Source organism: Mytilus galloprovincialis, chromosome 12, assembly GCF_965363235.1.
Source record: "Mytilus galloprovincialis chromosome 12, xbMytGall1.hap1.1, whole genome shotgun sequence".
Lineage (NCBI taxonomy): Eukaryota > Metazoa > Mollusca > Bivalvia > Mytilida > Mytilidae > Mytilus > Mytilus galloprovincialis.
Window position 1 is genome coordinate 12881229 of NC_134849.1, and position 15200 is coordinate 12896428.

The 15200-nt window shown below is 30.9% G+C and overlaps 1 protein-coding gene across 1 annotated transcript; it reads left to right on the forward strand.

Moving 5' to 3' along the window:
- Positions 1–6499: 6499 nt before the first annotated feature.
- On the forward strand, positions 6500–11628 carry LOC143055215 (peroxisomal sarcosine oxidase-like). Its single transcript, XM_076228350.1, has 5 exons — positions 6500–6604; positions 7545–7705; positions 8120–8333; positions 10193–10372; positions 11470–11628. Exons 2-5 carry the CDS (start codon positions 7551–7553, stop codon positions 11626–11628), a joined length of 708 nt encoding a protein of 235 aa, XP_076084465.1. The 5' UTR covers positions 6500–6604; positions 7545–7550.
- The last annotated feature ends 3572 nt before the right edge of the window (positions 11629–15200 follow it).

The window sequence follows — 15200 nt, forward strand, 5'->3', positions numbered from 1 at the left end:
TTTACGAGTTTTGAACAGCGGTATACTACTGTTGCCTTTATTTTTTGACATCACATTTACAGACAAAAAGACACACTATAATACATGTATTATATATTAGCACATGCACACTTTCTGGTGATCGGGTGGTATCATTGTGGATTGTTTAATAAATTAAAAGACATGGAAACTATGATAATATATTTTGATAATGTAAAAACGACATTCTAAGCTAAATCTGAAGGGAAACATTAACATTTTAACAGTGCAGGTTTATTTTCAGTTCAAATTATATACAGTGAGCTACCTGAAAATGCTTGTAATATCTCTTACATGGAAATCATACTATTGTTTATACACATCGCTCTCGGAGACGCTGTAGTGTTGTAACCGTATTATGACGTCGCCATTTTCTTGTCCGTCGTAAAGGTCGCCGAAGGGAAACAAACGACATTGAAATTTAAAGTAAAATCACACTACAAAATGTAATTATACATGTATTACTAATAATAATTATTGAAATTTTACATGTAGATTGATAAGTCTGTGCATCGGAAATATACACATTTATTCTAAAACCAATTGTTTGCATGATATGGGTTATGTTCTTCTCATATGTTTTATGATAGTACAACACTAAACCCCTAACGGGAGGGATTGTGCATGATATTCATATGTGAAGACATACTTTATTGATCATTACAGGTGAAAGAAGAATATATAACATACTAAAACATACTTGTGATGAATATGCATTCAACAGATATAGAAACTGCAATCATGTTCAATCATGCATGTTCGGTGAAAGCCAGGGCTCCGTGTTGAAGGCCGTATCTTGACCTATAATGGTTTATTTTTATAAATTTTTATTTGGATGGAAAGTTGTCTCATTGGCACTCACACCACATCTACCTATATCTCCAAATATTACCAGAATTTCAACCATAACTCATGGTGTAACTTGGAGGTTTCTGTGTCACTTATGTTTAACGATTCGTTAGATGCCTGCTTAGTTTGATAAAAATACTAATTAATAAGCAAAAACTTACAAATGTTCAAACATGATAGTATAGTTCTTTAGTGAAAAGGTTTATTACAACCCAAGGCAATAATTATACAAAACGCTGCTTTGCCAGCAATGTCGTTTTATGACGTAAAAATGTAATAGTTCCCATCAAGATTCAATAATTTAATTTTCCGGTTCTAAACTTTTTTTAAACATTGATGAACCCTCTTTATCATTTGATATTATTATTTACCTTAAAACTGCAACTTATGCAAATGTTTGTACAAAAATTCACTAGAAGATTTTAATTTCGAGCATATCTATAATAAATTTAAAACGGGAGAACTATTCAAAGGCCTTGTAAAATAAGGAAACTATGAAAAATAGTGTTATTTTCCTTCAATTGATATTCTTACTCTAAAAGTCTATGAACTTTCTTTTACATTCTGTCTCAAAAGGATTACAAAAAAACACAAATGTGAACAAATAGAATCAAAACTACTTTTGCAATAACAGTAAGAAAAAGTCATCGCCAGTTATTTTTGATCATTATAACCTCATTTGATTATAAAATATTTAATCTTCATGGTCATTGCAGGTGACAGTGAATATTGTTTTAAAACCTACCAATGGGGTAATGAGTTATATCAATGTGTGAGTAACAAAAAGTGAGTACCTTCAAGTTGTCTTTTTCACGTGATAAAAGTTACAATTGGTAAACATGGGAATGCCAATTATTTGTTTAAAAAACGCGTCCCCTAAACGTTACAAATATGCAGTCAATCAACGAATCAAGCATCTTGGTAAAGTAACTTTCAGATAATTATTTTAAAATCAGAGTGATTTTTTTCACGTAAAAATGTTGATATTTCCCAAGAAAAGATTATTTATCTGCATTGAACACGTTTACCTACATTGGCAATTATATGTGTCTAAAAGCTGATATTAATAGTAATAGTTATGTATCATCTTTTATTGGATGGCAAGCTCTAAAAAATATGACAATGCATATGTTATATATAAGAAGATCTTCAATTGCATGTGACGCACTTTAAGTTTTAGTGACACTTCATCTGCATCATGACTATGTTTTTAACAAGCACTTGGCTTTTAAATTTGCCCGTGGTAAACTAAAGCTTCAAACAGGATCAGCAACTCATGAATACATACGATCACAGATGAGGTCAGACATGCCCTAAGCCATATATCCTCAAGTGTCAGGTTAAAACTTCAAACAAGAAGGATCTGACATTGTTGATATGAATGCAAATCAATATTTTAAGCAAACTCACAATTCATTATATAGTTTGAGCAGTATTTCAAGTTATGAACGACAACTGAACCACGTAAGCACTCTATCACAGGTCATTATATCAAATCTTCCTAAAAAGAACAAAATCAGACATGAGGAAGTTCAGTAAAAGGTTATTGCGTGTTCTTTTTACCATATCTATCTCTGTTCTATTGCTAGCAGATGTAATGCTTCGTGTTGCAGTTCCTGTAGATAAATCATTAGGACAAATTTTACGGACTCTTTTGAAAGTAGAACAATCAAGCTGTCATCATTGTAAAATTTTAGACAACTTATACTTTCTTAACAAATGATATTACCTCCCCCACATGTGTGTTTACGTTCACATTTAGTGTTACCGTCTTTGCTATGTGAGCTTTCCATTTATACAAATGTGCAAATAACAGTTGTCACCAGGACAAGTAGAATTCAATTATAAACATGCAATTGGTTGGTATTTGTTTTAAATAATGCACATCTGTAAATTTATGTTATTCTTATATCTTGCATCGTCAAGACTTATTTAAATTCTTCCAATTTTTATTATGTTATTTTTTATAAAAATTGCCAATTTAGTAATCATTTGTAACATTTATTTTAACTCACAGAAATGTGCTTTTATTGAATTTAAAATGAATGACATTGACCCGTATTTACTGAATTTATTAAATTTAATTATACCATGGTATGCACTTGTAGTTCAACTATAAAGAATAATAAGATCTTTTAATTCATATAGATCACACTATTATGATAGACAAAGTATTTAAATTTGATATTCATTTTATTTCAGATCATCCTCTGTTGAAATCGTCTTAATTGTTGTCTTTACTACTATACTGATAATATTATTAGCATGTTTAGTAAGGCAACTCAACAAGAAAAACACCTCAAACAACGGGAAAAACGAAAATGTAAGTCAATTACTATCATTGAAAACAAAAACCTCGAAAATAGTATACTGTACATTTATTGCGAGTTTTTTTATTATTGAGAATTATGTGACTGGGTGAAGATCACAATACTAAAAACTCAAATTTGGTATCTGATACATATGTCGAAATGCAAATATTCTTGAAATCGCATTAATTAATCTCGCATTGTTGCCATTCTTCAATAATCGCAAGGATAAATGCACGCATAATTTCTGAATTCACAGTAAATTTGTGAACTAATGGTAAGAACGACATCAACAATGTTTCAAGCTTAATCGCGAAAAAAACTGATGATCATCATTATTTAAAAACAAAATGCTTTATATTAAACATCCTGCAGTCGTCATTTATGAGAGCCAATACATCATTCACCTATTTTTAAGTATTAATCATTTGTTTGTATCGGAGGTTGTTAATTGTAATTCATAACGATACAACACAGGCCCGCAATAAGTGGTGCACAGTAAGTTCCCATAAGAAAACCTAAATTTCACGATCTACTAGTTTTGTTTTGAAGAGTTTTGTTATAAAGGTCAATTTCAGTGTTCTTCATTTTCTTTTTAATTTACAATGTCTGAAACGATTTTCCAGTAACTGTTTCCAGTAGCATGCATCACTTTTAAAACTTTATAGTCGATCATATTTAGGTGTTAGATAATGTTTATATTACTGTGGATTCATTTTTATTCGTGGTATACCAATTTTCGTGGGTTTCGTTGGTCACAGCGAACCACTAATTTAAGAATTCAACGAAGAATAATCCCGAGAAATGTGTATGAAGTCGGATGTTTATTTCCGGTTATGTTATGCAGTTCTAGTATAGTGTTGACTAGCATTGTAACATAACACGTGTGTTTTATTGAAAGAAGACACAAGTATTTTAATTAAAACTATAATAAGTATATCAAATATCAGTGATAATTTACTTTTTAGAATTGATTAAAACTGTTATGGAAAATACTGCAAGTTGTTAATTACCGTGTCATAGTTTGGTTAAACAGCGATTATTGCCCGTAGGTAAAAGTGTTTATAACAGGAACATTTCTTGTCACACCTTATACTTATATCACTGTTTATTATATCGTGATTAGGGAAATGTGCTTACAATCATAAAGTTTTGAATGCCTTTTAGAATTCAGACAAGAATTTATAAATTGTAAAACAAACAAATAATTAGTTGTCTCTGTACATTATTGTAATCGAAGTTATCAATGAACACTTTAATCTAGAATGACAAAGCGAGGAGTTTGACAATTCAAAACTTTTTCAATGAATTCCTTCTTTTTCGTTTTGTTTTATTATTGATCAAACCAAGGAGGTTATATGATCTCCTAAATCAAAAAGAAATCCACGAATTACGTATCTATTTTTTTTTGTTGTTGTAATCAGCCATCCACGAATTTACGTATACCACGAAACGTCTTTTTTTCTTTATCCACGAAAATTGATACCCACGAAAATAAATGAATCCACAGTACCCGACATTAAACATATTGACAGGGTAAGATTTTTAAATGCTAAACTGTTTCTGTGTCATTTTTAATCACTAACTATAACTTCTCTTATGGATGAGGTCTTTTATTTATTTCTAGAATGAATATATATTTTGGTATCACATTGCACGGAGTGTGCTACGAATAAATGAAACGAAAACCTGATTATACAGCATTTGTTATTCGTTAGGTCAATAATGACTCTCAAAGGTTAAGCCTTTTACCTTTCGTCCATGTCGACAGATATCCGATTTTTTTAAAATAATTTACAGAACACACACACACATCACTTGACAATTTTTCTTTTTTTTGTCAAATCTTACTACCTTTTGAAGCGTACAAACAGTTTTAAAATGTCCAATGTCAAAGTGTGACAACGAACAATCACATATGCCGTCATCCTCGAGTTAGCCGTAAATAAGATCAACATTTTGCGGAATTTTATATTTAACGTGTTAAGAGTGTTGACCATAAACGAAAGATGTTTCACATCAAGTGAGATCATCTCTCTTTATTTAACTTGTTAATTTCAAATTGTCATAACAAAACTGGCAAAGACTCCTTTATCATTACATGTATTATATTTTAATTAAATAAATTTGGCTAGCAAGCGATATCCTATTTTCACTTGTTATGAAACCTATAATTTTCATTTTTTTTTTAAAGAAGTAATACGACGGATGTCACAAGTGGTACACATTTGTTTTGCCTGTCGATGCCTTTTAGATGCTCACCCACATCTGGTTGGGATTATAGCTAATATATAAGAAGAAGTTCTAATATAAAAAAAGAAGATGTGGTATAATTGCCAATGAGACAGCTCTCCACAAGATACCAAAATAACACAGAAACAACTATAGGACACCCCCGTAAGGTCTTAATGCAAACATTAATGCATTAACCACAATCTGTTTTCCAAATATAATGACAGCTTTTTAGTCAGTTCTTAGTTGATGTTGATTTTATGTTGAAAGCAAGGAACATTTAGTTATGCATTGGACGCTACAATAACCTAATTGTCACATCAACATTATGCCCTTTTCTCACTTAATATATTAATTGAAGACGATTAACCCATTCCGAATGAGAGTTTATTTTGTAACATAATACAAAAATCATGGTATTAATTTATTAAAAGAAAAGCATATCAAAAATAGAATCATTTATACCCCGTGCTGAACTTTTTACTTTTCATAACTTCATAACCTATTACGTGAACGTCATGAATGAGTTCCACTCTTATTATAAGTCGGTGATACCTAACGTCGTCATTTTTTTTGAACTCACTAAATATTGATTAACTGTAATAAATAACAGTGACACATATTTATATGTGATGCAATTCGTTTTCTTAGAAGTTATGTACAATAGTCATATATACGTTAAATGAATTTATTATATATTGTACATACCTCTTTCAATCTGGATATACTGTTCCCGTAATCCCTAAAATCCAGAATGGAATTCACTCATTTATAATTTGTTGGTTAATTTTTGCAGGATGAGACATTCTGAAAATGTAATTCATGAGATTGGTAGATTTTGAATTGATATTGTTATATTAATGGTGATAGTGACATACATATGCTGCTATATTTTTGCAAGTTGTATTTTGCAATTATCATTGTACTTTATCAAAGCCCTCTAAAATGCAATGTATAAGTGGGATACCATTATCTAGTGAATACTAAATACCTCACACATTTGATGAAACTGAGACACGCTAACATATGTACTTCATACTATTAGGTGTATAAGTTTTAAAAATCGAGTATGTTTCCAAATATAGAGATCAGAAATATATGACGTAATAGTTGTGGGAGGAGGTATCATCGGGAGGTCCACTGCTTTGAGAATAAAAGAAACTAACAAAAAGGAAAACATTGTACTAATTGATCAGGTAAATTTGTATGGAAAAAAAAAGTGACACTTTTCAAACTATTAAGCATATCAAACTGATGAAATGTATCATACTCGAATTATGAACAGACAATTTTTAAAGACAACCTGAAGAGTACTTTTAAAAAAATAGAATAAACATTACAAAACTCATATGTTATCTCTTCGGTGTTTTAAAGTTATATCAGAGATGAAATTCATTTCAGTCTTTATAAAATAGTTACCAGGATTACTAATTAGTACGCCAGACGCGAGTTTCGTCTATATAAGACTCATCAGTGACGCTCAAATCAAAATATTTAAAAAGCCAAACAAGTACAAAGTTGAAGAGCATTGAAAACCAAAATTACGGCCAAATACGGCCAAGGTAATCTATGCCTGGGATAAACAAATCCTTAGTTTTCGAAAAATTCAAACTTTTGTAATCACGAAATTTATAAAGATGACCACATTATTGATATTCATGTCAAAACCGAAGTGTTGACTACTGGGCTGGTGATACCCTCGGGGACGAAACATCCACCATCAGTGGCATCGACCCAGTGGTGTAAATAGTTATCAAAGGTACCAGGATTATAATTTAGTACGCCAGACGCGCGTTTCGTCTACATAAGACTCATCAGTGACGCTCAAATCAAAATATTTATAAAGCCAAACAAGTACAAAGTTGAAGAGCATTGAGGATCCAAAATTCCAAAACGTTGTGCCAAATACGGCTACGGTAACCTGAGACTGATATCACTATCATTTTGATGCATATTGATTTTCTATATGCCTTATGTATATAAATATATAAGTTTTGTTCCTCGGATCCTAAACGTTTTTTTTTTTGCTTTATTATATTACTCTTCCGGGCGTTATCCTCTTCATGTTTATTATTTTTTTGTATTCTTCTGCTTCTTATAAACTCAAATAAAAATAAATATAATGTTTTCGTTTAGTTTACAATGCCAAAGTCCCGTGGTAGCTCTAAGGGTCGCAGTAAAGGCATTCAAAGAGCAAATTGGAATAAAATAGAAACCTGCGCAATAAATGAGATGAAGGACGACTCGATTTCCGAATGGGAACGTCTAAACCATAGTTGTTCTAAACCGATATTAACGTAAGTATTAAAAAAAGTTCGGTCGTGGGACCGTTATTTGAATATAATTATCTACCTTTTACAATGTTTTACTCGACTAATCTTCACTTTAAAAAAAGCATACACTTAGCGATAACGATGTTTGTAATACTTAGTTGTATACATTTGATACATGTGGGATTTTTACAGTAGTTCAACTACTTGGGTCAACTGAAGTGAATCAGATCTTTATATGAGACAAAAAGGTTTCATTTTGTCTTGTCTTAATTTCGAACATTCACGATATTTATTATCATTAATTTTTATATTACTGTGTATACATTATATTGATTATTGTTTTACCTATTTCTTGATCTTAATAGTCTATAGTTTTCGTTTAACCAAGAAATAAAATGAAAAGCGTGACAAAATAACAAAATTTCTTTCCGTACACAGAAAAAGCAATGCATTATTTGTTGGAGCAGCAAAAAGTGCTTTTATGAAAAATACTCTTACATCTTTAAAACAATATCCAGAGAGTGAGCAGATGAAATTTATTGATACACTTCAACAGGATTATCCAAAAATAAATTTTAGTGACAATTGCGTGGGTATTTTGGATACATCGGAGCTATGTCTTGATGCGGAGGAGATTTTAAATCAAAAATTGGTGAGTGTATGCATATTTAAAAAATAGTGAAAACACGATTTTGATACACCTTAAAAAACACATCGTCTCTTTTCATCTGAACAATCGGGAAAGAACAAATGCCTGGTATTTTATCAAGAAGAAACACTCTTGTACAAGTTTATACTTGACTGGGATTTTCAAATGTTATAAACAATATCGCTAAACAACGGTTTTAAAAAGTTGTGAGTTCGAAATACCACACAAAACAATGACCAGCTGTATAAAGATAGAACGCTGTAAAAACAACAGACGAATAAACATAAGGAATACCATATATTGTTTTCGCTTGTGTTAATTTTTCGTTTTTTTCACGACAGATAAAGAAACGCAAAATATTTGATCCTGCGTAAAGTTCACTGCGTATTATTGTCAGACCACCAATTACTCCTTTAAATTTAGAATGTAAAATTAACCCTACTCTGACACAAAATAGTGCTTTTAATGTCATTGTTTACTTGAACTAACCAACAAATTTGCAGAAATGAAACTTTTGGTGAAAGGAAAATATATCTAGACCATTTTTAGCCAAAATTCACTTGTCTATGAGTTTGTATTAAAAATTCGGGATTCGCTACAAAGTATACTAATTTAAGATTTCCAGAAAACCGGGAGTTATTTTCGGAGTAGTTATTTTCTCAAAGGCAATTCTTTCTTAGAAGATATTAAGCATGGTTTGAAAATTGGCATGTAGACAGGTGATACATGTAAAATTCAGGATATACCGGGTTTCTATGAAGTTAGACTTAAGGTAAAATATTTAGAAAGCTGTGTAAATTGCAAAATTTCGTTGAACAGACAGGGATTTTTAATTGGCGGTCTGACACCTATTCCAAGATTTGTCGTTGTTTACATATATACACAAATAAGTCTTTTGATTGTTCGACAGACCACCAGAACATTTTTCATAATGGTTAAATTAACTTATCATGCATGCTATACCTGCAGTCAGTGATATCAGCAAGAAATTATTTAGCAACGATATAATGATCGTTGTGATAATCCGAACTCTGAAGAATGTTTGTTTTAGTGTGTAGAACATGTCTTTATTTTAAATCGATTGTCTTCAGTATCAGTCAATTAATTAATGCCATTTACATGTTTAACAAACCCAACGTATACAAGTTATACAATATCACAAACATCACACAGTTTAATATTCAACTGCTAGTTTTGCCATGAGATAAAACAAAATGGTGTTTTGTGCGATGCTTACAGATTGATACGGACTACTGTATTTATGGAAAAATCATTCTGTTGACATTCATCAGAAGATTTTCGACATGTCAAAAATTTGCCTAGCCTTTTATAGAACAGTAGAAACGTCTGCTAGTTATGATGAGTCATTTACGGAAACCAGCAAATTATTTAAATATGCTTGGTATCGACTACGAGTACCTTTAAAAATTCAATTATGTGAAGGGGCATAACTCAAATATTAATTATAAGTACAGTGTGCATAACAATGATTTAATCAAATGTATAATGTATATGTAGGTATGTGTTTATAGAAGCGGTTAAGGCAATTCAAATAATAATTATCTTTACATCATACATTGTTATAAATAGTTATACATGTTAAACATGTTTATAATCAACACTGTTACACATTAAAGAAGGGAAGAAATAATCAACCCTGTTTCAGTAAACTTACTTTATTAATAGATGTGTAATTGTGTGCCTTTTTTTTGGTTTTCATATCCTAGATTAGATTTTAGTTATTAAACACGTATACTGCAAGGAATAGGCTTTGTTTTGCTATGGTTAGTGATGACTGTTTAATCCAGCATTTAATGTATATAGCAAACTCAAAAACATGATCAATTATTGCAATTTATTAGGAAACATTTTTGGAGCTCGGTGGTATAAAAAGGACAGCACAAGTCGTAAAAGTTATTCCAGGTGCTACTATTTCTCTTCAAACTGACTGCTATGAATACAGAACAAAACAACTTGTGGTTGCTACTGGCCCGTGGTCGTCATCTTTTCTAGATGGATTAGGGCTTGACATTGAATTTACAGTAAGTGTGTCAGCTGTAAAAAATAATATGTTCCCTAGCATTTGAACCAGAAGGTAATGAGTCATGGGAATTGAAAACCTAAAATGTCAGTCATCAATAAGATATTAAAAAAATTATGATAAAATTGTGAGTAATCAACAAATATGAAAAAAGTAACCAAATAAGCTTGTAGGAGAAACTTTTATTTCTGATGCATGAACAACATTTAAATAAAAAACTATAGAATCAATCTAATCAAAATATAAATGAACGTTTTAAGTTTATGATTACCATGAACACTTTTGTTGTGTCGTTTGTTCCATTAAAGTACTGAAAATGTGCATAATGGTGACCAAGTATTAATGAGAAGGGGGAAACAGAACAACTGTAACAATCTTCGATTAATCTTATTTCAATTTAAAAACGAGTGCATTAACCTAAAGGGGAAACATCTGACATTTTGACACTTGATCGTATCTACCTATCAGGTAATAAAGGTGTTTCATATGAATATTTTGCTTGTTGACTTATTCTGTTTTTCTAATATTCAGTGAAATATAAACCCATCTCTGTGAAAGCCTAACTCTGCTGGCACAAAATAATAGATGTTATGGATCAAATCGATACAATGTCACACTCACTTATACTATTGCTTGGTTTATGCATGTCCTTTTCTGCATATGAAAGGAAGTCTTTCACATTTATATTAGGAAAAAGAAGACGTGGTGTGATTGCCAACGCGGAAACTCTCCACAAGGGATCAACTGACACAGAAATAAATAGCTATATGTTTTCCTTAGTAAGCAGTGCTGCTTCTTACCACAGAGTCAGCTATAAATGGCACCGAAATCTAGCAACTTACAATTTTTACTGGATAATATTGAAATACACACGAACAGTTTATGTTAACTAGCATAACATAATGTCAAATTGTGCTTACTTTTGTATGTGTAAATGTACTATGTAAAAAATATAAATGAAATGTTAATATTGAAAAAAATCAACCTAAAAGCAGCAATTATAATTATACATTCAATCTTGGTTTGAATACTAGTATCATTATCCTATGTAACACTTGTTAAATTAGATATTTTAAAAATAAAGCGTTTCAATTTTAGAAAAAGCATGCAATGGAAGGGTATTGGAAGCTAAAATCATTTCCAGAAACTGTATGCCCATCAGTATTTGAATATAAAGACAAATCGATTTTCTGGACAAATTATACAACAGAGTATGGTCCGTCTTTGAAGGTAATGACGAACAATAGTTTATTTTAATGTGGTAGTTAATTCATTAACTTTGTAAACATGTATTGTACATGGGAACATTAAGGATATTAAACCACGCAGATATCTTCTGTTATTATCGTCTTGCTCATTTAAAAGATAATGTAGTTATTGTATGAGAGTAAAATCATATTACAAATCCCTCTATATGCATCATATATCAAATTCGAAATATGAATAGTAAACGTGGGCATGTGCCACCGAGAAGGTTCCTTAACGTTAAAAAAACTAATTACATCAATAGTTGCACATAAGGTCTTCAATAGTTACATGGGTCAATATAATATTCAAGCTCTAAATCATACTTGACCTACAAGAGTTGGGAATACATTTAACATAGAGGCGATACACATCTTCTTGGTTGATTTTAATTTACTAATTGCAAAGAGCCCTTTATTCAATGCATTCAAAAGGCATACATATACACAAAATCATAATCGATAATAGATTTATATTTTGAAAAAAAAGTCTTTAAAAAGTTTTTATTTTATTCAAAATTGTATTTGTTGCTGTGGCCTCTATGTTTATGGATAAACTAGAATCCTTGACTACTTTAAAGAATCTAAGCCTTATTATAGCTTTCATTTTCAGCATGCGAACGGTCATTTGGTAAAGTTATGATGATTATAAGGTGAACGGTTGTCTTTTCTTTCATAATATTTCTGTTTAAAACCGTCCTGTTTTTTTGAATTGAAATGGACATGTGTCTTATGTATAAGGGATGAAACTTAAATTATGACTTTGTACATATGGTGTATAAAAAAGATTCGCCTTACGCGGCAACGTTTCACTACGAATGGTGAAGTGATATTCTTTATATAGCGGATGTGGTTGAGTGCTTAAGAGTGCTGGAAATGGGGCCAATGAATTGGTGTATCAAATGTTGTATCCCGTGAAAAAACAAATTGACAACATAAAAATATCAAACTATAGAGCTGTTGGTTTCGATTTTCGGATTTCGACTCGTCTAAACATCAACCCAACAACGTTAGATCTGTAAATTTGCTTTCCAAAGTTTTTTGGTCTTCCCTTGCCGGGATTCGATCCCTTGTTACTGAGATATCGTGACACCAAATTGCCTGCACTGTATCCGGTGCGCTAGACCACACGACCACCTTGGCTCACAATAATAAAGTTTTCGGTGGCCGGCAGTTACCTTTCCTCGTTAGTTTTAATCTAACGTCGTAATACAGTACATGATATATAAGGCATGGAGATGTTATTGTTACAGATCAGGTCAATTATATACACATGAAAATCTAAATAATACACTTGCGCTTGGTGTAAATAGTAGTCCATGACCATGATTACGGTTTGTACATTTCTATATGTTGTAGGATAAAACTATGTTCTGAAGGAAGGTATTTACTCTTTTTTTTCTGTATCTTAATTCTAATTTTTGATTGTTATATGAATAAAATTGAAATGAAAGAGTTTTAAAACTGTGTGATACGGGTTCTCCGATAACGGAAAATTCGTCTTTAAAGAAGACTCATACTTGTGATATCGTTTTTTCAAGCTTTACCACAAATAAAGGTTGATCGGCAAACTTCTTTAAAGTTGAATTATCCGAAATAGTAAGAATGTTATACCCCAAAAATAGATTGGCTGAACAGTATATGGCAAATCTTTTTAACGTTTTCGTTTTTTATCATCTTTAACTTCGAATTTTATTTCACAATCCCACTGTTTTCATTAGGGAGTTATTGTTGAGTCGTATGTAAATAAACTGCGAGTCAGACGTTTCAAATTGTAAACCTGATGAATTTGTTGTATGTATAATTAATTCTCAGTAGGAATGATGATAGAGTGACTACATATTACTGCAAAAAACTTACTACGCATTTCCTTTAGCTGCATCCACTTAAACTGTAATGTCAAATGGAATAGTATTGGACAGGAACTATTGACGTTCAATAATGGATTACAAGATTTGGTCATTATTGCAGTACATAGATAAATAAAACACATTAATACCATAATTTATTTAGTAATTTCTTATTAACCAATTACGAGTGTTTCGTTCTACAGATAGATCTGATCCTAACCTGTACCGCTAGTTAACTTTATAAGCAGACTTTATGACTGGTTTAAGTTAACTGAGGACAAGTTTTATGACTGTTGTTACCAGTCCTAGGACAGAATTTATGTTAACTGCAAAAGCAGACTTGGTCCACGGACTGTTTGATGCTTGTTCGAAAAGTTAACTTCAGGACAGGTCCATGGCCAGTACTGAAGTTAACTTTGGATGACGTTACCTTTGCCACAAGCAGTCCTATACACAAGTTAGTTAACTTATGACCAGTTCTGCTATCAAAACTCAAACCAGACCAGTTCTTATCAAAGTTAACTTTGGTTAGGTCCATGAAAAAGTTAATAAGAGAAATAATAGATAGCAATACTAAGAATAATAATTTAGAAAATAGAATTGTTAGTAGATTACAATTGCTGTTATTCATTCTCTTTTATACTCAATGCATACATTTTGTCAATTTGAGTTCAGAGTCAAAAATCATTTTTTAGCAGACACGGCTGAGGGATTTTTTTTCTAAAAGATATACATGTATACAAAATGTATTATTTACCGGTTTCAAACATCTATATTAGAAGTACTGTTAAACAAACGATATTGAAAAATAAAATATCAATAGAATGTAGTTTAACTTATTTTTATCATCTTTTCACACTAGATGAAGACAAATACTGTGTCTGCATTTAATATGATACTGACATGTATAAACAGTTTTTGGGGCCGTTTTTTAAAGTAAGGGGAGGTAAGGCATTATAGCCTAAAGTGTATAACGAGCTGAATGTTTTCTTTAGTGCAGTTATTTTGACAATTATATTCTATGATGTTTTTGTTTATTTTGTTTTGTTATTTCACAGTATGCATTTGTTTAATATATGTTCTTTAATTATATATGTAATTGCTTTAGTTATATTTATGTTTTCTGAAAGGATAGAACTTGGTCTTTGTAAAACATTATGTTTTTTATTACTCATGTGGAAACTTGCTATATATTGAAATTTTGACCTATTGTTCTATAAATTATATGATTTACAGTTGTTTACCTTCAATTTGTTTTAATTTTAAGATATTAATAACCAAAACTTGATATGTCATTATGTACTATTCAAATAATATTAAGTCTATATTTATTTAATAAAATATATATGTTTCATATCTCTGCTTTGTTGATATTGAGAATATCTAAGATTGAAATTGATAGTTCAACAGAGAAATCATGATATTATTTCTTGAGCTTGATAAGGTGTTAAAGATAAAGTTCATATGACCTTTTGTTTCAAACAATCTTGGACTATACTCTTTGAAGTCCTGTTTTTGAGTGATAATTTTAGAATATGGTAGAGCGGAATACTTCCGACTTTGTATATAGATGGCTTATGTTACAATGTTTCAGCCTGCCATATGTTCATGACCTCATTTTATGGTTCAGATACTAGTACCACTTGAAAAATTTGAAGATTTGTTTTGTCATGTTAATTTCTTTTTTGTTTTGATTAATAGGAATGGATAACTATATTTAGTATGTGCATTTAAC